The 25,645-nt window shown below is 37.9% G+C and overlaps 5 protein-coding genes across 7 annotated transcripts in view; 3 read left to right on the forward strand and 2 right to left on the reverse strand.

The window, feature by feature from the left end:
- LOC137574498 (uncharacterized) overlaps nucleotides 1-2,329 on the reverse strand; it is a 45,758-nt gene extending 43,429 nt beyond the window's left edge. For both annotated transcript variants that reach the window (XM_068286835.1, XM_068286834.1), the window contains exon 1: nucleotides 2,063-2,329. In XM_068286835.1, the coding sequence (XP_068142936.1) occupies nucleotides 2,063-2,086 (24 nt within the window). In that variant the 5' untranslated portion in view covers nucleotides 2,087-2,329. The remainder of the gene's footprint in view (nucleotides 1-2,062) is intronic.
- Nucleotides 2,330-2,844: 515 nt separating this feature from the next.
- On the forward strand, nucleotides 2,845-3,592 carry LOC137574509 (uncharacterized). Its single transcript, XM_068286849.1, has 2 exons — nucleotides 2,845-3,077; nucleotides 3,473-3,592. Exons 1-2 carry the CDS (start codon nucleotides 2,963-2,965, stop codon nucleotides 3,505-3,507), a joined length of 150 nt encoding a protein of 49 aa, XP_068142950.1. The 5' UTR covers nucleotides 2,845-2,962; the 3' UTR covers nucleotides 3,508-3,592.
- Nucleotides 3,593-3,728: 136 nt separating this feature from the next.
- On the forward strand, nucleotides 3,729-6,685 carry LOC137574507 (solute carrier family 35 member C2). 2 transcript variants are annotated; one of them, XM_068286846.1, is made up of 5 exons: nucleotides 3,729-3,891; nucleotides 4,018-4,118; nucleotides 4,200-5,036; nucleotides 5,105-5,357; nucleotides 5,455-6,685. In XM_068286846.1, the coding sequence occupies exons 3-5, from the start codon at nucleotides 4,332-4,334 to the stop codon at nucleotides 6,063-6,065; spliced, it is 1,569 nt and encodes a 522-aa protein (XP_068142947.1). In that variant the 5' UTR covers nucleotides 3,729-3,891; nucleotides 4,018-4,118; nucleotides 4,200-4,331; the 3' UTR covers nucleotides 6,066-6,685. The 2 variants fall into 2 exon arrangements, with proteins under 2 accessions (XP_068142947.1, XP_068142948.1); XM_068286847.1 differs by having other exon boundaries at nucleotides 4,242-5,036.
- Nucleotides 6,686-6,715: 30 nt separating this feature from the next.
- CycJ (Cyclin J) lies at nucleotides 6,716-8,810 on the reverse strand. The gene is made up of 3 exons (XM_068286848.1): nucleotides 8,669-8,810; nucleotides 8,408-8,594; nucleotides 6,716-8,336 (listed from the first exon to the last, which is right to left on the reverse strand). Exons 1-3 carry the CDS (start codon nucleotides 8,741-8,743, stop codon nucleotides 7,225-7,227), a joined length of 1,374 nt encoding a protein of 457 aa, XP_068142949.1. The 5' UTR covers nucleotides 8,744-8,810; the 3' UTR covers nucleotides 6,716-7,224.
- A 1,092-nt stretch (nucleotides 8,811-9,902) lies between these two features.
- eIF5B (eukaryotic translation initiation factor 5B) overlaps nucleotides 9,903-25,645 on the forward strand; it is a 42,043-nt gene continuing 26,300 nt past the window's right edge. Inside the window, 6 exon segments of the mRNA XM_068286796.1 lie at nucleotides 9,903-10,402; nucleotides 10,501-11,153; nucleotides 11,156-11,593; nucleotides 11,596-11,760; nucleotides 11,829-13,284; nucleotides 13,343-13,475. Coding sequence (XP_068142897.1) covers nucleotides 10,326-10,402; nucleotides 10,501-11,153; nucleotides 11,156-11,593; nucleotides 11,596-11,760; nucleotides 11,829-13,284; nucleotides 13,343-13,475 — 2,922 coding nt within the window. The 5' untranslated portion in view covers nucleotides 9,903-10,325.

The raw sequence follows: 25,645 nt of genomic DNA on the forward strand, positions 1-25,645 counted from the left end.
TCTGACAAAATGGCGCACCAAAAAAGAAAGAAAGACAGAAGAAGCCTCTCACGTAACAGCGACATAGCAAACTATGCGGGTTGAGACGAGGATGCCGCATAGTTAGCCTATGTATTGCAGTTGATGGGGTAGATATATATATATATATATATATGTATGTATCCATGTATATCTATCTATCTCTGCGTTATGTATATCAGGTGTTTGGCCTTTATGGGCTACATAAATTAAAGCACCAACCATTGAAATCTTTCATTATGAGTTCTGTTCTGTGGTTTGAGGGCGACTCCTGAAATAAAGCTAAGCTGGTGTAATAATACTACAAAAGGGTATGAGTATCGTCGAAGGCGCTGAAAATGAAGGCAAATAAAGACCACTGCGATAAGAATTAAGTTTGGATTATATTAAAGAACGTTTATAATAGAATTAATTACAATAATATTTAACCATTTATGAATCGCTATCGTAAAATCTAAGCAACTGTATTCATTGCTAACTTTAACTTCTTTTAAAATCTAACTCAAGTTTCGTTAATAGAAATTTTAATATTTCTTGAACTATTTGATTTATTAAGTTATTTCCGCACAAATAAAAAACATAGAAGCTTAAATGTTGTTTAAAAATGCCACAGGAATCTATATTGATAACTTGAATAGGCACAATTTAATTTTAAAAAAATCAAAACTTTATAGATTAATTTGCTTTATGTAAAAGTAATTTAATTTTGAAAAACTTCTTAGTGGATGGCTGTTTCAATGTTTGCAATTCGTATTATATCAAGACACAACAATAGATTTTTAAATGCCCATTATCCTTTATAATCTGCATGTAATTTGACTACAATAAAAAATTATAGGTAACACATTTTGCTTATTGTCAATGTCTTTCCACCATGAAAAACACAACACAAGAAATAGAGAGAAATGCCGCAAAATGTTTATCTTTCCACCGCAACTTAAAGTTGCTCAACAAAAACGAACAAACTTCCGTATGTATATATAACAGAGATACACAGCTATATATAATATGTGTATATAGAAAGTATGTACATGGCATTTCACCTAGCAAAAACTTTTGCTGGCAAACTGCATAAAACGAACTTCTTATAAAGTCTATAAAACGTAATGACTCGCGCTACATGCGCACACCCCTGAAAGTATGCAACAAAAGTTTCGCATTGACTTTGACAACCCAAAGGAACATTCCTGCTCAAAATATAAGAAAGAGAAATACTCATACACACACCGACAGACAAGCACGCACTCATTCATACACAAACACACAGTCTCAGCTGGGCAGGATTTACATATACACATACATACATATAAACATGTGTATGTATGTATGTATGAAATTTAAATATAATTAGAAAAGTTGAATTTAAAAATAACATTCAAGTTCAATTTTGCAACAAAATAATGTTAAATCACTGTTACTAGACCAAAAGTAAATGTAATTTTGCATGCTAAAATGCGTCTCTGTGAGGGTGTCGATTTTTGTGTGTGTGTGTGTGTGAAATGGGAATTGAAATTCATTTGCAAAATGGCAGCTATTTATATTTGTCAATGGGTGAGAGTGACTACATATATGTATGTGTGTGTATATGTGTGCTAGTCGTCTGCACTTGTCACACTGATTTGGCAGATTAGAAATTAATCGAATTTTACTGTCAAATCGAAAGCAAGACCAACGTCAGGCGGAAGTCCCGTTAGTCGTTGGCATGGCAATGCAAAAACAACGCACATACACAGACATACACACACACACACACATAGAAATAAATTGACAGACACTGAATGTTACGCAGTCGGCGGGCGGTCTTTCGGAAAACACACACACACACGCAATCAAACCAAAAAAAAAGGAAAAAAAATTGGAAAAAAATATACAAGAATACCGTAACATAACATCGAATGCCGTTATTTGACTTGAACGCTGCCTCCCTCTTTTTTAGCGAAGAAACCAATGATACATTTCCCGCTTCAATTTTAATTTCCTTGTATAAGTAAATTAACTGTTATTTACAATGCCTTATCCTTATCTTGGCCCCGAACCCCCTCACCTGTTCCACAATTGTCGTCGACATCTTTGTGCACGCCTTTTTGCACTAAGAATTGGAATTCAATGTGAATCTCTTTCTCCCACTCTCTTTCTCTTTAGCTTTATTTATTGATCACTTTAGTTGCTGTTATTTTTTTCTATGTTATCGGTTAATGTGAGTTTTCATTTGTCTTTCTTGCACATTGTTGTTAGGGATTTGTTGTTGTTACTTTTTGATATTTCTGCTTTGATTTATGAAATTTGATTAAAGTTTGCAACTTAAAAGAATGCGCGGCTTGGTCGCGACGAGTTTGTCCTGCTAAAATCAACTAAAAAGGATAGCACAGCAAGGATACGCAGGATACGCACCAGTGTGACCGTACCCAGATGAATTCAAAATCTCTTAAAAATAACCCAGATCCAATATATACCAGAAAAATACCATATACATACATGTTGGTATTTACTTAAAAATACTTTGCAAATTGAAATATTTTAAAATATAAAAAAAACTTATCCGTGCAATAATATATTGTGTTAATATCTTCACATCTGCCTATTAATTTTAAAAAAATTTACAATCATCAAACATCTGAAAACATGTGAAAACCATAAAAATCATTGTCTTTTTTTATTCAGATTGCAAAAAAGTATGAGAATAATTTCAGGTGGAAAATTTATCATATTTAAATTTCGATTAAATTCATTATTGTCATGCGTGTAATTAAAATACTAAAAAAAATACTGAGACAACTTAGGCTACACACAAAATAATCGATCAACTTGGCACGTCTATCGATTGTTTTAGTTTAACAACACGAAATCAGGTGATAGAAAAGAAAACACGCGGTGCTTTTGTTGTCAAATTGTAATCGTATTCCATTATTATTAAATAAAGCCGCCTGCCTGCCGAACAACAAAAATGTTTCGCCTACAACAAGCTCAACCCGATCCCGCTGAGGAACAGAAGCGTGTGTCCTCGGAAGTGCGATTCAATTTCATTGCATTCGGAACACTGTGTGCGGCTATTCGCTTAGGTATGTAAATGAAAAATCTTATATAAAATTTCCCACAAACCATTGTTGAACAAAATTATAAATTAAAACGGGCATACATCCGTTTAATACGATGGTCTATGATAAAACCATTACCTGCTGGATCGTAAATATCATAAAGGAGTGGGTAAATTGTTTTAGTTAATAGATTGTTGGGACAAAATAATGCATTTCTAATCGGAACACATTTAGTGCCAATTAAAAAAGTGGCAATTAAAATCAAATTTTATGTGAAACTTGGTACAAAGTGTCTGATAAGAATTGTGAAGTATTTAAGCAATCAGAATGGACCTTAAATCAAGTGCCTTATATTAAAGTTGAGTAGTATAATTAACAAGGTTTTTACTATTTTTTTTTTTTTTTCGTTCTCTTTTCAGCTCCAATAGTGTTTCAACAATTGAGAACTGCCTAAATTGTGACAAGTACATAGAGAAATGCATTTATTCTAGAAAACGCACAACCAGCTGAAGAAAAATAAAATATTAAATTATCAACAATGTTAAATGCATTTTTATTTACATTATTAAACAGGTTTTCGTCCCATACACCTGCTCACCCCACCAACCCAAAATCAGCTGGTACTGCTGTTGATACCTGGCGATAGTTGCGCAAATCCTATCGATATATTTTTTTACTACGTTTATCAACACACACACACACACACATAGATAGTCGAATAAAAAAAGACAAGTCAAGAAACGGCAGCAGCAGCAACGACAACAACAACAACTGTATAAACAGTTGGCAAGGCAAACGGAAGACGACGAAGCCAGCGAAAAAAAAAAGAAATGGAAACGTAAAACAAATTAAATTTTTGCCGATACTGCCAAAACCCTGTTAACTGAATCACATTTACCTTACCTTACCACTCTATCCTTTACCCCCTGCCCTTTCTTACGCACACACACACATAAACACGCAGATAACGGACTAACAAATTACCACAAACCATATGGATCGTCGTTTCCACCTTCCCACCAATTGTCGTAGTTCCCATAAAGATTCTAAGATAACAAAATAAAGGTAAGCAATGTGTTGCAGTTGTTGCTATTGTTTTTATTTATATTATTGTTGTTGTTGTTATGGGTCTTTTCTGTTGCGTAGCAATATTCACTTCCAACTCAGCAACTTCTATATAATTTCTAGTAAGGAAGAAGAGCGAACAGCACAGAGAGACAGTGACAGCGAGAGAGTAAGAGAGTGGATCGATCGGGAAAAAAGTGAGGTGAGAAGATAATGGTAGCTGCAAAATATGAACGACTCAGCACTGGGAGCGGCGGTGAAGGCGGTGGCATTGGTGCCGGTAGCGGCGGCAACGGCGGCGGAGGAGGTGGCGGTGGTGGAAGCACCATTGGTATCGGCAGCGGTGGCGAAGACGATGATTGTGAGGAAGTCGAACTTAGTCTAGATCAAAAACTGGCCAACTTCAAGTATATCAATACGCGGAACAACAGCAGTGTTGACGGTATCTCAATTGGTGGACCAGCATCTAACATTGCCACGTCATTAGGCAAAGGGAATTCCAATTCAATGATGATGACACGCCATGCCGATGCACGCTTCATGCAAATGGCCATAGGTACACTGGCCACAATTTTGCTCTATTTGACGTTATCAATCACGTTGACATTCTATCAAACTGATATCAATCGTGAGATGCCATTCCCATTGACCATTGTAACGTATCATTTGGTATTGAAATTCATGTTGGCTGCCCTCATCCGGCACATCTATCAGATGCGTGTGGGCAAGACTCGTGTACAATTGGATTGGCGTGTGGCCATACGTAAAATGGCACCAACTGGTGTGGCCAGTGGTATCGATATTGGTTTCTCCAATTGGGGTCTGGCCTTGGTGCCAATATCCCTCTACACCATGACCAAATCATCAACTATTGTCTTTATTCTGCTATTTGCCATCATTTTGGGTCTGGAGCGTAAGGTAAGTTAAATTGTTTTCGAATTATATTTCAATTTAAGTTAATTTGTTGTTTGTTTTTCTTCCTTAAGAGCTGGTCGTTGGTCTTCATAGTGGGCCTTATTGGCACAGGTCTCTTTATGTTCACCTATAAATCGACACAGTTTAATGCCTTGGGTTTCTTTTTCATCTTATTTGCCTCACTGAGCAGTGGTCTACGTTGGAGTTTTGCCCAATTTATAATGCAAAAATCAAAATTAGGACTACATAATCCCATCGATATGATCTATCATATGCAGCCGTGGATGATAGCATCTCTATTGCCATTGGTAATTGGCATTGAAGGTATGTGTTCTGCTCTAATTTAAAGCTAATTTTCTTACTCATTCACTCTCTTTCTCTCTCTGCCTCCTGGTGTTGTTTGTGTCTTTGTCATTTTCAGGTGGAAAGCTTTATGGAGTGGTAGAGAATTTGAAAAACGTTTCGGAGGACATCATTATATGGACTATAGCACGGATTACATTGGGTGCCCTTATTGCATTCCTTATGGAAGTTAGCGAATTTATGGTGCTATGCAAAACTTCCAGTTTAACACTGTCGATAGCTGGCATTTTCAAGGATATCTGTCAATTGGTATTGGCTGTCACAATTAAAGGAGATCAATTGAGTTCCATTAATATTGTTGGTTTGGCTGTATGTTTGGCCGGCATTATATGCCATTTGGGGCACAAATATTCCAATATGGCCCAAGCGGAGAAGCATCAACAAGCATTGCATTTAGATAATGATAATGATGATTTAACAGCTGAATACAATTTCCATAGTGTTGCGAGTGGTGGCGGTGGTGGTGGTGGTAGTGGTGATGGTGCTATTGGTGGCAGCGGTGGCGGTGGCAATTTAATTGTTGGTGTCCATAGTGGTGCGAATTCGTCATTGACTGTACCATTGCTAGAGCAAACCGATTCCGATGATGATGATGATTCTGGCAATGACAAACAGAATTCATCTGATGTTATATTTGATGTATTAAAACGACGCGATATGCAGCGATGAGACTTGATATTCTTGCCATCAATTCATCAGACAATCAGATGAAAGTAACATTCCATACACTCCTCCCGACGCTCCGACTCCACGACACCCCACCCTAACCCACCTGACCATCATTGCTCGGAGGAGCAGCTCTTGTAAATGTTGTAAATTTTAATTGATAAAGAGGAGTTTATACTTGGATAGTAGCAGAAATCAATTAAAAACCGAAGCCAACAAATAAATAATAAATGTATTAAATGAAATGAAATGCATCCCCCATTCCCTTCCGCTAATTTCCAAGCACACACTTAGATCCATATCCCAGTATAAATAAACCTCTTTTAGAATCTTAGCATAGATATACATACATACATACATACTTGTAATTTAGCTCTTATTATTTTTTCAATTTGTTCCTAGTTTATACAAACAAATATTGTATGATGTTGCATCTCCACCCCCCTCCAATAACAATCGGTTCCTTCCTTCCTTTTTCTTTGACCAAACAAAATTGTAATGCTTCATTTTTAGGTTTGTAACATCGTTTTTGTTGTTGACTTTTTTATTACATTTTTTTTTTTTTGTTGTTTGAGAAAATTCCATTTAAATATAATATTAACATATATTTATATATATATATATATATATCTACTATAATTCAATGTGATTTTTCAAAAAGCTCTTATTAAAAAAATATATGGGAAAAAACTTAAACATCATGAATATGAAGAAAGAGGGGGATTTTTTATGGATTGGACTATAGATAGATTCTCAGGTTGATCAGGTACAAATGGATTAACCTATGGATCTAAATCAAAAAATTTTTTTTTTTTTTTTTTTTTTTGCTGAGCGTTTCAAAAGTGTTTACATTGGAAACAAATTATATTTGGGAAAATATAAACATACATTTAAGAAAACAAAAAAATACAAACATCTTGTGCTGTGTACATGTTCGATTGTACTCATATTTTTTGTCGTTGGTTTTTGCCAACTAATTTGATTGATGTGAAAGGTAAATTTTATGTATTTTTTTTTTTTTACTATCTCCGTGCATATTAAATTATGAATACACAGGAAATTTATATGGAAAGTATGATGGGCAAAATGCTTAAATGTTAGTTTAGCATAGAATACATTCCAGTGTATTTATGTGAACTAAAATTTTTGATTGCTTAATTGTTTAATTTTGGTCGGAATTTGCATTGTTACGAAAATTGTCAGATTCGCCACAATGCTTCTTTGGTGTCGGCTCCAGAAGCTCTTGCAAAATTGGAAACTCCTCTCTAGACATGTCCAATGATATGCCAGCATCGTTTAATGAACGATCAGAAGAGAGTTCCTCATCGCGTTTACGCTTTAAGGATGGTTTTTCATTGTCATTTGATGATGGATCAGTATTTTCTTTACTTATTGGTTTCAAAATATTTATGGACTGATCAGATGGAAGATCCTCGTCGGTTGTGCGAGTTTTGGTTGGCATCTCGTCATCTTTTCCTGTTTGATGATCTGCATTCGGTTTCCTTATTTGTTCCACACTTATTATGTTGACCGTTTCGATTTTCTCTATTTTGCTTGGCATTGTTGTATCACAACCTGAATCACCATTGGAAGTATTGATATAACCCATGAAATTTTCCGGATACTTAGTAGTCTCTTCCAGTTCATTAAGAAACAAATTTAAGCGTTCCGCAGATATTTTGTTATAATAGTGATAAAGTGATAAGATATCCACATATGGTTCAATAACACTCTCCGAATACGATGTCAATTGGGCGAGCAGCGGTGTCCAGCGTTGGGGCAAGCAGCTGAACTGACGGACTGTCGCCATACAGGCGGCTGCCAGCAGGGATGGCGGCTCATTGCCAAAACGATAAATACAGATTGTATAATCTGCTATACGAAGCAATGTATGGACATGATCGGCCAGCATATCCTGAAAGCTGTCAAAACGTTCATATTCGGGATGTTCCTCGCAGAATTCCGTGTAAGCCTCATAATCGGCGCGACTGAGAAAGCTATAGGAAAAATACTCCACAAAACTGGCCACAGTCGGGCGTATTAGTTCGAAATCAAAATGCATCAACACTTTGCGTTCGACAGCTTTGTATTCAGTTGGACCATAGGACATGCCATTCATGTCTTTAAGCATATTATTCATTTCCATATAACGTGGCACACTAGCTTCGGTATTCTCAATTTGCGAGGCAATATGGAAACAGACCAGAGCGATCAGATACAACTTATCCGGACGGATTTTGTAATAGTCTGCGAAACGATCCATATAGTAGATAGCTGGCGGAGAATGAGAGGAACACATCGGTGTTAGACTTTAGGGGCTGTAAACGGAGGGCAAGGCCACTTACCCAGGTGAAGGGCACAACGCGTTGACTGGTAGGCATTTGCCACATGCTGGCATAGTAGCAACATCTTCCTACGATCGCTCAATTGGCTAGATAAGTAAAACAAGGGACGTCGAAGTTTCTCTACCTCCATCATGGTCTGAAGTATATCCTCGGCATAATCCTTTACCCAATGAGTTTTCGAAAGGCGCTAAAAATAATCAAGGAAAATACAGCAAAAACCACACAAAATATGTATGTACATATGCCACACGCGCAACTCACATAAAATTGACTATGATTTTGATCATTATTTTCCTTATCCACAATAAAGATATCCCCTAGCTCAAAATTAGGCATTTTGCTTGTGTCATGGGGAACGACGTAGGAATTGGAAACGAAAACTTATTTGTGAAGTAAAGCGCAAAACAAATGATGAAAAAACAAGATGGCTGCCTAGATTAGGACAGTAACGGTTCTTTCAAATTATGTACACACTGATTGTAATTAAGTTGGGCAACTCTATGATTTAATATAACTGAAAACTTTATTTGAATTTCTCACAACTGTTTTTAAGTTTTTATTTATGGAGTTTTTCTTTTTTAACATAAATGGCAAAGTGTTCTTTATTTACGTAACTTAACGTCAAAAAATATGAGATCGTAAATACGCAATACAATTTGGCATAATTCAAAGAAGTGTGCTTTAATACTAATTAAAATATACATTTAATATAACTTGAAGATCAAAAATTTGGTCGGGATGATTCGGCAACCCGACCTGCTGAGACAACTTTTGATTTTAAGCCATTAATCTTGGTCCACTTAATGGCGCCGCATCAATGTACAGAGATTAAGAGACAACAGGCTTATAATTCCTATTTACATAAGGGGCAATGAGTCCTAGATATGTCCTCTACTGCTGTGGCTTCTTCTCCAAGCTGTCGTACATCCAGTCCGTCTCACTAATGTAATTAAGCTCCTTGCGCAGTTCCTGTAAACGCAAAATATGGTTTCCAGTGGTCTTAAGAGCCCTATCACTTTCCAGTACTGCCTCTGTCTCTGCCGGAATTTCAGCTTTCTTTGTCTGACCAAGGAGAAGAGAACATGAATTGCAATAACAAATCGAATCAAATCAAATCAAACCTCAGCGGCAGTAGAAATGCTTATGACTGAGCCGGCCTCAGATATATTGGAGCGGCTGGTGGATGCTTCTTCCGTGGACATTTTAAAGATGTTCAAATGTATTGATGGCTGAACTAGTTGCCCAGATGGTAAGGTTTTGTGTGTAACTTGCAACTAATGGTCAAATAATATGCGATATTAAAAGGTAAACAATTTAGAAATCTTAAAATACACGCAATTCACCGAATTCGCTCAGCTTTTTGAATTCGCTTCCCTTTCTTTTTTTTAGAGTAATTCGCCCCGGCCTAGTCACTTGTGAGTTGTTTCATGTAATTTTTTGATAGATTTCGATAACATATCGATAAACAGTTTGCTCATCACTAATACCTAACCTCAACTCAGCTGTGCAACAACAAAAACATATTTTGTGTGTGTTGTCTACAGCTTTATAAAAATTTTGCACAATATATCAAAAAGAAAAGTGTCAGTTGGCTAAACTCCGAATTGTTGTGACAAACCGAAAAGAGAAGCTGTCAATGGGAAAATCCATATAATAGTTTTCTTAAATTCATTGGATATTTTGTTGCGCTAGCCGTTAAAGCGGGCAGGACAAACAAAAAGCAGGAGCGGAGCGGTGTGAAGCAAAGAGACTTGACAACAACATACATTGTCAGAGCGAGACAGATAGTTATAGAGGAGAGGACAGGAGAGACGTAGGGTAGTCGCAGACGCGTGCACACTTTACTTTCAGCAGTGAATTTCATACGGCATTTTGTGTGTGTTCAGCGGAGGAGCGTGTTGGGACTACGCCAGGAAAGATGGTTAAAGCTAAAAAGGGCAAGAAAGAGATATTGACCACAGCGGAAGGAGGTGGTGGTTCCTCAGGGGAAGAGATGTGAGTGCAAGGTGCTGGCCAATTGTCGTGTTGGCAACTTTCTAAAAAATTGTTTTTTTGATTTAAATGTTTTTCCTTCTTTGTTTTTTTCTTTTTAGCATGAACTCTGACATTGACAGTGACCACCAGGTGAGCGTCAAGAATAAGAAGAATCAGCAGCAGCCGGCAAAGGGTAAAAAGAAGAACAAGAAAGTGGAATCTGATGATGAGGAGAGCGCAACTGAAGAGTTATCGAAGGCTGTCAAGAAACTAAATGTCCAGGAGTCCAAGAATAAAAAGAAGTCGAAGGCACAATTAGAAGATTCTGATGATGAGGCAACATCCGCTGCAACCAAAAGCAAAGGCAAGGCTCCAAAGAAATCCGCCTTTGAGTTGCTAATGGATGATGATGATGATGACGATGGTAATGCATCGCCGAGAGCAGTGGAAAGTGATCAAGACGATGACGATGAGAAAGTGGTGACAAAAGCCCAGAAGAAGAATGAGAAAAAGGGCAAAAAGTCAAAGCGCAAGGGCAAGGGTGGTGATGATGATGAGGATTTGGATAAGGTATTGGCTGAACTTCAGGCTGAATATGCTGGTGAAGCACCACCACCTACCACTACTGTGGTCTCACCCGATGATCTCGATGACGAGGAGTTTAGCAAGAAACGTAAGAATAAGAAAGCACCCAAGGATAAACCAGATGAACAAGATGCTGCTAATGATGAGGATGACGATGGCTTGGAGGAGGGCGGCATGAAGACGGCTGCTCAAAAAAAAAAGAGAAAAAGGAGCGACAGAAACGTGAAGCGGCATTGGCCAAGCAGCGCGGAGCAACCGAGCCCAAACCCAAGGCTGCCGAGAAGCCACCACCGCCACCAGAGCCAGCAGCTGAAGGATCAGAAGAAGTCGCGGAGGAGATCAAGCCAGAGACTGAGGGTGATGCCGCCGACGAAAGCGGAAAAGGTGCCAAAAACAACAAGAAGAAGGGTAAAAAAGATAAGAAAGCTGAGGCAGCTGAGGATGAGGGCAAGGTCAAGAAGAAGGGTATGTCCGCTGCCATAGTGGCAGCCATGCAGGAGCAGCTCAAGAAGCGTAAAGAGGAAGAGGAGCGTTTGCAAAGGGAGGAGGAGGAACGTATTAGGCTTCACGATGAGCGCGAAGAGGCTCGCTTGGAGGCTCTACGCCTGGAGGCCGAAAAGAAGGAGAAGAAAAACAGCGCGAAGCAGAACGAAAAGCTCGTCTAAAGGCCGAGGGTAAATTGCTTACCAAGAAGCAGAAGGAAGATCGTGCCCGTGCCCAAGCATTGTTGGAATCACTCAAGGCACAAGGCTTGGAAATACCAGATCCCAATGAAAAGAGGGCACCCCGACCAGGTTAGTAATAACATTTGGTGCTTCTTCAATTATTCTCTTACATTTTCTGTGTTTGTGTGTTTTTGCAGGTACACGCATACGACCCAATAAGAAGAAGGGACCCAAAGGCGAGGCTGCCGAAGGCGATGAGGCCAAAGCCACGGCCGAGGAGAAGGCCAAGGAAGCAGCTGCTGCTGCTGCCGCCGCTGCCAGTGAGACTACGCCTAAGGAGGAGGTGGTTAAGGATAGCTGGGATGCCACCGATAGTGAAGCAGAACCAGATGCCGAAGATGAATCTTCGCAGGCGACCACGAATAATGGCAAAGCCGATGAGGATGGAACGGGAGATGATGATGATAGCAACGATGATGACGACGATGATGACGATGAGAATGACGATGACGATGACGATAGCGATGCCTCATCCTCATCGGCTGATGAGAAAGAAGATGTCAATCTGGCCAATGATCCCGAATCTCGACGTTTAAGAGCCGAGGCGCGTATTATTAAACGTCAGTCCGAGGCCGAGAAGAAACGCACCACAGATGAGCTACGTGCCGGTGTTGTCTGTGTTCTGGGTCATGTCGATACGGGTAAAACCAAAATTCTCGATAAACTGCGTCGTACCCATGTCCAGGATTCGGAGGCTGGTGGCATTACACAACAGATTGGTGCTACCAATGTGCCAATTGATGCCATTAAGGAGCAAACGAAGTATGTGAAGTCAGCCATTGGATTTGAACATCGATTGCCTGGTCTGCTCATCATCGATACACCCGGACACGAGTCCTTTAGCAATTTACGTAATCGTGGTTCGTCTCTTTGTGATATAGCCATCCTGGTGGTGGACATTATGCATGGCCTGGAGCCTCAAACCCTTGAATCCATCCAGTTGTTGAAGAAAAAGAAATGCCCCTTTATTGTTGCCCTCAACAAGATCGATCGTCTATATGATTGGCAAGTGTTGCCACGTCGTGATGTCCGCGATGTAGTCAAGGAGCAGCAGGCCAACACCCAGTTGGAGTTCCAACAGCGCACCAAGGATGTTATTCTGCAATTTGCCGAACAGGGTCTCAATGCCGCTCTATACTATGAGAATACAGATCCCAAGACCTATATCTCCCTAGTGCCCACAAGTGCCATCACCGGCGAGGGTATGGGTAATCTTCTCTTTATGATTGCCGATTTCTGTCAGAATATGCTGACCAAACGACTGATGTACTCAGAGGAATTGCAAGCCACTGTTCTCGAAGTGAAGGCTCTGCCTGGCCTGGGCACTACCATCGATGCCATTCTGATCAATGGCAAGCTACGCGAGGGTCAAACAATGGTTGTTGCCGGCACAGATGGTCCCATAGTCACACAAATACGTTCCCTTCTCATGCCCCAGCCCATGAGGGAGTTGCGTGTCAAGAATGCCTATGTCGAGCACAAGGAGGTGAAGGCCGCTCAAGGTGTCAAAATTGCTGCCAAAGATCTGGAAAAAGCCATTGCTGGCATCAATCTTCTTATTGCCCATAAGCCAGATGAGGTTGAAATCTGCAAGTAAGTGAAATTCCAATATTTATTTCGCACAAATATTAATTTACCTCCTCTTTCCCAGAGAGGAAGTTGCCCGTGAGCTAAAGAGTGCATTGAGTCACATTAAATTGGCCCCGTCAGGTGTTTATGTACAGGCTTCCACTTTGGGTTCCTTAGAGGCATTGCTAGAGTTTCTACGTACCTCCAAAATTCCGGTGAGTACCAAACACAATTTAGATTCGATTTGAATCTGGTCTATCTTTTGTCAATAGATACACTAAATTCCTTCATCAAATATGTTATCCCAGTGTTTTGGGTTGCAAAATATTAGCCCCAAATCAAGAAACGCGAAAACTTGTCTATTAGTAATCTTAAATCGAAATATGGTCTTAATTTTAAATGACATTTGATGGAAAACTTTTCAATCTATGTTTATGTTTCGAAACCTTTTCTGATGGTTTTTAACATGTATCCAATATCCGATTTCGTTGAAACTCTACAAATCTGTCATATGTATTATCCTTTAGCTGTTAGCTACCTTTTCTTTCGAGATTAACGCTTTTCTATTATCGAATTTGACTGTCAATTGTTAAAATTTCAATTGTCTTATATTTAGACAAGACAAAAAGCCATTTAGTTGTCACATCATTTTCATCCGATTCTGATCATTTTGACTGGTTGAGCCTTAGACTTATGTTTCTTGGTTATTTTTTTGGATTTACACAATTTTCTTTTAAAGTAAAAGTGAATACATACTAGATGTTGGTAGGTTTTTCTGATTTTAAATTGAATCTGATCTATTCACATTCTTGAGCTTCCGAACTGAATGTTCTCAACGATTTTAGGTTCCAAACTTGCAAACATCTAATCAGTTTGGCTTCCCTTTGTATGTTTAGTTTAAATGTTACAAAGAAAGAGTGTAGTTAATCACTTTAAAATTAAGCGCCTTGCACTTTTGTAGAATCAAACTTTAAGTGTTTGTCCGACTATTAATAGGTAAACCAATGTCTTGATTTTATATATCAATGTTATAAAGAGAATCACAGACTTTTATTCATTATAAATAAACTATCTACATTTTGCATTTAATTATAGCTTAAGAAAAGAAAAAATGTATCAATATTTGATAAAAATTTATCCTACGCAAGGAAGTTATTCAAATTCCTAACTACAAGAAAATTGCAAGACAATCGGTTCATTAGTTTTTGATAAATTTCATTTACCAATAGGAAAACTCTAACCTTAAGACAAACATTTAAAATTTAAACATCGTTGTTCTTGTTCTTACCAACTTGACTATATCTGTGTAAGCATTTTTTGTATTTGCTTAAAACTTTTGGATGAAATTCTTAAATTCATTCTCTCTCAGCCTCTAATCTTTAAGAAAGGAACAAACTTTAGTTTTTTGACGTACTTTGAAAGATCTCTTTCCTTTCAAGCAGCATCATCTCCCACAAGTAAAAAATAATTACAATAATAATAATAGGTATTTGAAAAAAGTAATGGAAAATCGTCTTGCACCTACTTAAATTCTTCAACCTCATTTCACATTTTGCATATTTCTCAATATTGTTTGTTTACACAATTATTCAAATGCTTATTTCATTGCAAATGGCAAAAGAGGGGGGAGGGGTGGAGGTTTAGGGTTAGGAATTTACTTTTTATTTGTTCAACTTTTTGCAATTTATGTACAAACATATTATTAATTTCTTTTGCTCTTACGGGTGGAGGGGCGGTTGGGGGGTGGGCACATGTACATATATTTCTTTAGCAGCTCGTATTATATGTATGTATAAAGATTATTGATAAACAAAAAGACCTCCTCCTCCCCTCTCCAAAAAAAAATTACGCAGTTTGCAAAAAGAAAAGAAATTTCGTTTTTCATTTATATTTGAATATTTATTATTATTATTTTTTTTTTCCTTTTTGTTTGTCGATTTCCTTTGCAAATTGAATCTAGTACGTGACAAAGTTGTAAATTTCTATAATTTTATTTTTTTTTTTTTTTAAAGAGAAATTATGAGCGAGTGTGTGTATATGATGAAAGCGGAAGGGTGGAAAGTGTGAAGGGGAGATGGAAATAGTTTTTGAATTGTATTCTTCCTCTGCTTCTTGTTTTAGTTTTGCCGGAGACGGCGTAAACATAAAATGCGTATTTTTGGTGTAAAATGCAAGGCAAATAGTTGCAAACCCGGCCATGTCGCACATCGTCATCATCATGACGATCATGATCATTATGTTGTTTGCTGATGCTGCTGATGATTCATGCCACAGGCAGCTAAGAACGACGGGCGCGTAGCCAACACGACGACGCACTATTCCCCTCCTCCCATAGACGAAACGTTCATCACCTTTCCCTTTCCCTTAGCCTACCCTTTCTCTGCTTTCCATCCTTCTTCTACACACATTTCATTTACTGTCTGCCCCCCAGTCTCGGTTGAGATTGAAAATCCAACTAAAAATACTGAGCGCGCGCTCTATATACCATTTAGATATAGGAAATATTTATATAGCCACACCATGCAAAATACGTAAACATATATATTCAGGGATGGATTAAACAAAAATGATTACTCAAATCTTGGTTTGGTCTTTTATCTTCGATCTTTCCTTTACTGTTTTAATTCAATAAATATAGCTGCAAGGTCTTAGATTTAGCCCTAAGCTTATATCCTGCCAAGAATAAAAATTGAGCCAACTTGGGGCACGAACTTTTAGCCCAAAATCGAAACGAATTTGCTCCTGTATTCATTTAACGAACGGATATGCCAACTCAAATTGCAAATTCCAATTTCAGTTTCGATTTTCGTTTGAATCAATTTCACGCGCCTTAAACGTAAGGCAATTGATTTGCGTTTCGTTTTATTTTTTCATTTTTGCCAATTTAATAAACATCATAATTATAATAACATTTTTTCGCTTATTCTAAATAAATCCATATATATATACATATACATATAGATATCACTTTATTTGAGCTCTTGTTGTTTCCTTTTCTGCACTAGCAGCAATTTTCTATTTTCAAAGTAAATAATTTGTGTGTTTGAGGGTCGTCTTTGGTTTTCTCGGTGTGTGTTTATCTTTCTTCTCGTTTCTTTTCTCTTTTGTTTGTATTAAAATTTTTTCTGCTGACACTACAAGCTCATTAGTAGCACACAGCCCACATTTGCTAAGGTTTCCCACAGTGTCATCATTATTATCATCATCATCATCATGATCATCATCAAGCCGCAACACTTTCCCAAGCAAATGCTGCTATAAGGTTCCAAATCGAAAAACGCCAACGCCAAAGACCACAAAAAAAAAAATAACCAAAATGAACTATGCAAATTAGCTACCAAATGCAGTCACAGGCGCGTGGTTGTGATGTGAATGAATGAATGAATGAACGAGTGACCTGTAGCTGTGTGTGAGCAAATGATGAGCTTGAAACAGGAGCGAATTCATCTGAAGAAGGAAAATAAAGAATAACTGCTCTTAGTTCTCTACCTCCTAATCCTTTCTTTTAAGAAATACTTGTCGTATACGTAATGCATATATAACTCATACGACAAGTAATCTGCCAAAATTTCAACTTTTTGCAAATTTTTGAGCCTAAACTAAGAAAGATCAAATGCCAGCACAATTCAAATCTTAAAAGATGACTTCTTTTAACTCCTTTTAGAGGTAAATTTCTTTATGTAAAAGGCAAACCAGGACTTACTCGGAAGCTCTCGATTTGAATTCAGTTCCTAAAGGGTATTTGATTGAAATAAAGTTCATCATTTGATTATTTATATTAACAAATTTGGTCTTTTTGTATTAGTAAGTTGCCAAACAGGAATAGACGTTGACCAAATGCATATTACACATTTCTAGATGATTGCCATCCTTTGAACTCAATGCATTTGTTGGCTATAAGTATTTAACTTGTAAATAGGTCAAATTTTACTTAGAAGAAGCTAAATTCACTTGCGTTTTGAGAGATTTCTTAGGTCGAATCTCAAACTTGAAATTAGATTTGATTTCGGTCTACTTCTCTTTGCCCTGCCTTTTCGCTTTTCCTCTGCAGTTCTATGCACATGTTGTCCATATGGTGATTTAAGCCTTTGCTTTGGTTTTTTTTTTTCTTTTTTTCTTTTTTGTCACATTTTAGACAAACGAAATTTGTCGCCGTCATGTTTGCTGCCGTTTATGTTGTTATTTTGTAGTTGTGCTCAATTTTTTGTTCGTTTTTTCTTTTCGAAAATCAATTATGGCCAAAAGAGTTGAATGTGTGACTGACAAACTGACAGACAGCAGACTTACCTGCTGGTGTTGGCTAGTGGCTAGATATAAATACATATGCATATATATGTATCTCATTCATTCATTCATTCATGAATTTAAAGTTTTCTTTAAGCTGCTCTGAGAGATGACCATGTGGGTAGGCTACCGGCCGGCTGGCTACGGCTACGTAACAAGTTTCGCCTTCATTTAAACCAAATTTAGTAACTAGCTTTAAGAGACTTTTGGATCGGGCTGTGGCTGGGGCTCTAATGCCATGTAAAATGCCATAAAATTTTATAGTTATCGCCATTATAGCCTAGAGTCATTTTCTCTCCCTCTCTTGGTCTTGCTCTAGCCACCCACATGGCCATATACTCTGCTTTTAATTTTAGTTAATTTTTGCTTTATTTTTTGTATATTTGTTTCGTATTTTTTTTTTTTTTTTCATTCGCTTTTTGGCTTGAGTTTTGCTGCTGCTGTTGCTTTGTGCTGGCTGCGTGGCCGTTGAAATACGAGCAGGGTTGCCAATTTATTGGCACTGCCAAACTGACGGCCGGAAATTGTCATTTGAGTTGTTAGTCAGTCGCGTTGGATGTGCCACTGTGTGTGTATTGGTCTCTGCGTGTGTGTGTCTGTGTGTGTGGTGAATGCCGCCGTCACCGCCTGCCTTTGGCAGCTACAAAATTTTTTGCGTAGCCCATTAATTTCTGACACGTTGCGTTTTTTCATTTCCCCCCTGTCTCCCACATTTTTTTCGCTTTGATAGTTTTTTGGAGTTTAAATCTCTAACTATTTTAGTTGCAGTTTCTATAAAGTTTCATGGCTTTCAAACTTATTAACCAAAAATTCTATAGACACATTTGGATTTACAATTGGGACAAACAATTTTTGAAAATTAGGCAGGGGATTTTTGAAATTTTCAAAAAATTTATCATCTTAAAGGCCAATTGACCAATTCAATTTAATTATGGAAAGTATTGGCTGATCTCTAATGTAGCCCTTTGATTTTTGTTAGATTAAAACTATATATATTTAAAATCTTTGGGGCAGATTTTGTTTATAATTTTGTGGTGGGACAGAAATACATAAATTTTGCCATTTTCAAAAGTAAGGTTTCGGTTTTCTGGAGAAAATGTTTAGTCCGAGGATTCGACATTGTCGAGAAGAATTATTCTTATATTTGAGATTATGACAATGGCACAGCATTCCTTTTGAGGCCCAGGACATAATTTTTGGCTAAATTCGATCCTATTTTTAGGATTTCTACAGTAAAACAGAAAGCAAAGAGTATTTCATAATGGATAAACATCTGTTTATACTCTTTGTTATATGGAGGAACTAATTTTGTAATTGGACTTAACCATGAATCAACAGTTTATAGATAAAAGATGCCTTTTCGTTTTGAGTAGTTGAAATTTATTTAAACAAAAACTAAGAGAGAATTTTCCTGGGAGAGAGAGAGAGTGGTGGGGGCTATTACAGATAAGTTAATTTGTCAGACAGACAACGAATGCGTTTGCCATATATATCATTTCGTTTTCGAGTTTAATTAATTGACAATACCACAAAAAAAAAACAAGAAACGGCGAAAAAAACAACAAGTGAACCCCGCCAAAATAACCAAAAATAAACTAAACATCTACACACAAACACAATAAATTGTATGGAAAACAAATCAATTATCACTGTATGTGATGTGGTGTGTGTAGTGTGTTGTGTGTTGTGTGTTGTGGTGTGTTGTTGTCACACACAATGCTACAACTAACCGCTCTTTACTTCGCCAACGCCACCGCCAAATGGAACAGGCCACGCGATACAAAGACAGAGACAGAGACGCTTTCTAGTCTTTTTATAAAAGTTGCCCAAGAGAGAGAGAGAGAGAGAGAGAGAGGGAGAGTGTGGGAGGGGTGGTAGACAGACAGACACTACTTGCTTGTACAATAATTCATTTCATTGATCAAATAAACATTTGCTACACATTTCGATAAATTAAACACGATGCGCGGCAGGGCGTAACGACGGCGGCAAATAGCGGAGCAAAGCAGAGCAGAGGAGAAAACAGAGAAACAGCAGCCGATCAGTTGTTGGCCGCGTTTTTCCATTCATAAAAATTGATTGCACTTGTTGAGGGTCTTGTTAGCTCGCTCTCTCCCTCTCAAATGATGACCATGTGGCCGGGGGCGTTTTAGTGTTTTGTGCGTCACAATTGAGATTAAGCCTTTTGCTAACCAAAACTCAACCAACCAACCGTAACCACCCAACCAGCCACCCACCCACCCACTTAGCCCCTATACACACATACATACAGCCAAAAAACTTCCATCTGGCCATTTCTTAGGCTAATTCAAATACATTAGGCTGGGCTATTGATTTCTATTTTCTAACACGGGTGCTGCTGCGGCCGCTGCCGTTGTTGCATTCCTTTCGCCATTCCCATATTACGTCATGTGGCAGATTTATGGTCCGTTGGTTGCACATTTTTATGATTGGCCTGCCGGAACACACTACCCAAATGCCGAAGAGGAAAACCAAAACCAAGAGAGAAAAAGACAAGCCAACAACAACGATAAATGAATGAATGAATGAATGAATGGAGTAGGCAACGGGAACGGGTTGTACTTAGGCACATAGATAGATGCATAGCTATCTCTCTATCTCTCTGTCTTTCTTTCTCCTTTTTGCTTCAGCAACATTTCCCTCAGTCGGTAAGTCTGCCAGTCTTTCTGTCTGTCTTAGTGTCTCTCTGTTTCACTGTATTGCAAATACCGTTATGCATTTGGCCTGCCATTGCATTCGGTTGCGTTGACTTCATTAACATTTGCACCTCGTAGCCTCTTCGCCCGCCCCTCGCTCTGCTTCCAGCCAAATATGGAGGTTGTGTCTGCCGCTGCTGCTGCTGCTGCTGCCATTCATAAAAAGCAACAACGATGACGAAAAAAGAAAGAAAAAAGTGCAACTGCAACCAGCTCCTTCTTATTTTGTACCCGAATGAACCCCCCATTCCCTGGCACTTGACTTTTGTGATTTGGTATTTGCTTATACAACAAGAGCTTAGCTGTTGTTGTTGCCACATTGTATTTTAGGCTGGTTGATGGCTACACCCGCAACATCATTGTTATTTGTTGTTGTTGCTGTTGTTGGTTCATTCATACATTTTGCAATGCATCTATGTATCTTTCTACCCTACCTACTTACCTACCAATCAGGCACAGGTGCTCACCATAATTATAAAGGGGGGCAATGCCAAGTCTATATATGCCTGCCCTGCAGTCCTTACTTCAAAGGGATATAAAAACAGGACATAGAAAATACGAACAAAGCTTTGAAAAATTTTCATTTAGCACATTGGAGTCCTTTTGACTTTAAGCTATTGAATTGCAAAATCCATTGAATTAAAAGAAGGAAACAAATATGAATAGAAAATGTTTTCCTTTTAATAATTACATGTAATCACATATCTAATCCCATTGTCTACGCTCCTCAAAATGCTGCACAACAAATTTTCCCGCAACTCTGTTGTTTTTTTGAATGAAAAATTGCACATGCAGACCTACACACACACACACTTATACACCTAGTCATAGACATAGAGTCGTCTAGATAACGTGTTGGTACTTCTCCAACCTGTCAGTTTGTCTTTGTTGCCATCTGCGAGGTTTTCCAGCTGCTGCTGCTGCTTGCTGCTTGCTGCCTGCTTTTGACTTTTTGGGCTAAAATGTAATTATGTAGCCATCAACCATTTCTATGCATTGTTGCTGGTTACCTGCTGTTACTACTGCCAGCGGTGGTGGTGGTGGTGTTGGTGCGGTTACTTTTTGCCATAATTGTGTGTGCCACTTTGGGTGGGTAGGTAGGTAGGTCGGTCGGTCGGTCGGTTGGTCGGCTGGTTTGTTGCTTTGCTTTGCTTTGGTTTGGTTACCTCGGTTAGCTTGGTTTGCTTGGTGGGTAGGCTGGCTGCTGCTGCTTCTACGTACGTAATTTGATTCCCACATGCATTTTAATTAAAAGTAAACAACAGAGAATTTCGCAAGCCATCATGTTGTTGTTGTTGTAGTTGTAGTTGTAGTTATAGCTGCTCACCCCGACTACGTTTTTGCCATTTGTAATCGAGACTTATTTGTATATACTCTACACACAGATATATATCCATATACACTTATTTATACCAATATGTTTATATAGCTGCATGCAAAATAATGCGAGCGTTATGACAACGTCACTTGCCATTGACGAGAGTGACGCCCCCGCAGCTAATATGTATTTGTGTGTGTGTGTGTGTGTGTAGGCATCCCAATTTGGCAACTTTGGTCAACCGAGAAAAATATTTGACATACTACGTAGAAAAATCACATATTTTAATAATAGCAACAAAAAGAAACAACAACAGAAACCTGCCCAAATGTCAACTAAGCAAAGCAACAGCAGCATCCTTTTATCCTTTGCCATCCTTTTAGCTGTAGCTTCAACAACACTAATCAAAAAGCTTTTAAAATTTATCAAAGGTTGCAACACTCAATACCCATATAATCCAATTATCTAGTAAAGTCTTGCATAAATGCATTTAAATCGAATAAGGCTTAAAACTCAAATAAATTGAGTAAACACAAGTGTTGATTTAGTAGAAGAGCTTACTACTTGCAGTTAAAAAGATTCATTGTTTTAAGTTCAATCAAATGACTAATTAAACTTGGATAAGGTAAGATCAAACCAGCTGCTGCTCTCCTCCTCGTACTCATAATCCGGTTAATCGAAGAAAAGTAACGATTATTTTAAAATGTATGTTAGGCAAATGCCAAAGGAATGGTTCTTTTCTCTATTAGAAAGCAATAACAACAAGAAACAAAGTTGAGATCGTCCCGATTGCGGTGTGTGAAAGAGTTTCCTTTGATTTTGATAGTTAAGCTATTTCTTTTACGATGTCCTTTATAGCTGAATCTAAGTAAGTGGGCCCTTTGCTCAACGTTACGTATACGTAATGTTTATGGCCCACAGATTATGTAGAGATCCTGCAAATGAATGAACGTAGATGATGATGATGATAAGTCTATGTCTTGAAGAGTTATGAAAAAAATAAAAACAATCTACACACACACCGAAACACACACACACACACAGACAGACAGAAAGGCGTATAAGGCCTTGCTTGGCGTTGTAGCGTGACGCCTCGTTTCATTCATGAGTCGACCAAAAAAGCAACCCAACGAAGTAAACATAAACCCAAAAGCAACCAAGCAAACCTAACCTTACCAACAATAACAATAACAACCATCATCCTCCCCCTCCTTTCTCTCTTTCTCTGTATCTCTCGCTATATCACACTCTCTCTTTCTCTCTTACTGTCCATGGGTTGATTTTCATGAATGAATTTAATTTTGTGCGCCTTCTGTTGTTCTTGTTATTTGTTGGGTTTTTTTTTCTCATTCTTTTAGAAAGGAAGGAAGTGAGGGAAGCACAAGAAGAAGAAGACGTCGACGACGACGACGACGACGAAGCGGAGGCAGACAATGCCAACGTTTTCATTAATGCGCGGCGTAGTTGCCAAGAACAACAACAACAACAACAAAGGGGCAGAAAAAAAGACAAAAACAATGAATGACTGAAGCAAAGCAAGCGAATGAGTAAATGAATGAATGTATAAATGAGATACGAAAACAGCAGCAGCAGCAACAACAACAGCGGAAGCAATTCTTCCTGCCCTCTCACACACACACACACACACACACACACACACACACACACACCGACACATCGAAAGAGCTTATTGCTTAATTTTCATTCATAAACACGTCGCACAACCGCATTTTCAATGAAATCAAATGCCCAACATGACGACGACAGTTAAAGGAAGTCCATAGATGTATATATCTATATATTTATATATATAGCTATATATTTATATTTAAACGAGTGTGTGTGTGTAAGAATGAAAACCGAAACGGAAGTTGTCTAGTAAAAAGAAAAACGTAATTTTCAAAAAAATTCTTATGTTATACCCTTTTGGCACATAATCAAAGCTATAGAAGTTTGCTAATAGAAAATAGATTTCTTTAATGGTCAGCTGGCCCTTCCTTTGATTTGGGCCAACATCCCGAAAGTTGTTTCTTTGTTTTCTACATTAAATACTAACAATTGAATCAACAATAATATTCAATCAAACGACTCTTCTCTGCTAAATGCAATAAAAGGCAACTTCATTCCATAGAAATACCCAAATTATGAGCTTTCAAATTTCTTCTTTTTTCTTATCCGTGTAAAGGATATACATACAGTAATCGGGTTTGATTCTATATAACTTAAACGAGAGTCAAATGGACTATTTAAAATGTTTTAGATTAAGAAAAGAGGCACCAATTCTTTTAGAATTTGAAATTGAAAAACAATTTGATACGATACTTATTAGTTAGTATCTAATATGTATTTATGTATAATTTGATGTCGACTAATGCTGAGTGGGTGATTGGCCCTATTCTTATATTCTATTTGACATTAATCAGCTGTTTGGTTTAAGATTGACGCTCGCTTCAATGCCAAAAGTCAATGAAAGAATGAAAGAATGAGTGGATGGGCTGGGCAATGAGAGGTGATGAGAGTCGAGTCTCTATTGCTACGAATTGCTATTAATTTTAGTTGGTTGGCATTGCTTTTCAATGATTTGTTGACGTCAGCAACAGCAATAGGCATCACCTGTGCCATTTACCTCGTTTGTTGCTAATTAGCTTTCAGTTTGTTTCGCCTTTTACGCATTTCCATCATCGTCATCGCCATCAACAGCATCATCATCATCATCACCATCATTATCAGCATCAGGCAATTTCTCCATCCGCCCACCGAATTTCCGGAAAATCTTGTTCTTGTATGTTATTTTATGGTCACTTGGTAGAAGAGGAACCAAAATAGACAGAATGTGGAGAAGGCGTTGTGGGTGGTTTGTCGAGAAGAGGTAGTTAAACGGAAATGGAATTGTTCTTTTATTTAAAATTCAATTACATTTCACGCGCAGCCCACTTTGATTGGGGAATGAGTTGATGACGATATTGAAAAAGTCCGCCACGTGGAAACACGTCTTACAATCCTCACCTCTCCATTTTCTCCACCCCTCAACCCATTCCCTCTTTTGCATTTCCTCCAAGTATAAGTAACCAGATATATTTATGTATATACACTTCTAACCCATAAAATGAGCACTTTTCGCTATCACTTCCGTTTGCCGGCAGTTCAACCAACCAAACGACTACAATTACCCGACTTTTTTTTCTCTTTTATGTGTGTGTGTGTGCCACAATTGCATACAACAATAAACTTCCGATTTCATTCATTGTTTTCTCGATTGCAAAACTCTTTTTTCCTTTTTTTTTTTTTTTTGTATACCCCCCCTTCCCTTCTCTTTCGCTCTTCTTTTGTCTATGTTTCTTTCTTTCCATATGTGTTGTGTGTTTGTATTTACCTTTCCCGTTAGTTACACAGACTACAAATTCTCTCTGATGGTGTCAAACACACATATAAATGAATTTTTATGAATGAACAATGAATCATGATGATTACAAGTGACCAACTGTCTGATCAATTTGCCATTATCAACCAACGATTGCATGGAATCAATAGCTTGTTGTCGTTAGGAGCCACCAATCAATTATTTTGTTAGTGACAGGACAGGAATCCTTTTTGTAGAAAATCAGCAGTAAAATTCTCAAATGAAGAATGTTTTATTTGCCTTTTAAAGTAACATTTAACATTTTCGACAGAATGAAAGCTCATTTGCTTAATTTAACTGTAATTAACAAGTCATCATGATCTATTATGACCTGGTCCATGGCTTAAATTATGTATGCATTCATTTGCCACATGCTTTTACTTGAATATTTGTCTATTTTGTGTGCAATTTCTCTGCCAATTACGCGACTTAATTTCCACAATTTCAAAATAGTTTGTAAGATTTTTGCTTGTTTTGTGCAAAGGATGATAAAGGATGTGCACAATTTGTTGGCAGGCAAAACAGGTCTCGAATGCATTTCCGGCAAAATCAAATCATTTGAAATCGAAAACCAGGACCACAACAGGCCTATTTACCATTTGTCTATAGAATGAACTCTACTGGAAAAATTTGTTCTCTTATTATGTGTAACTCATTTACCATTTA

Source organism: Drosophila tropicalis, unplaced genomic scaffold (assembly GCF_018151085.1).
Source record: "Drosophila tropicalis isolate 14030-0801.00 unplaced genomic scaffold, ASM1815108v1 contig_463, whole genome shotgun sequence".
Classification (NCBI taxonomy): Eukaryota; Metazoa; Arthropoda; class Insecta; order Diptera; family Drosophilidae; genus Drosophila; species Drosophila tropicalis.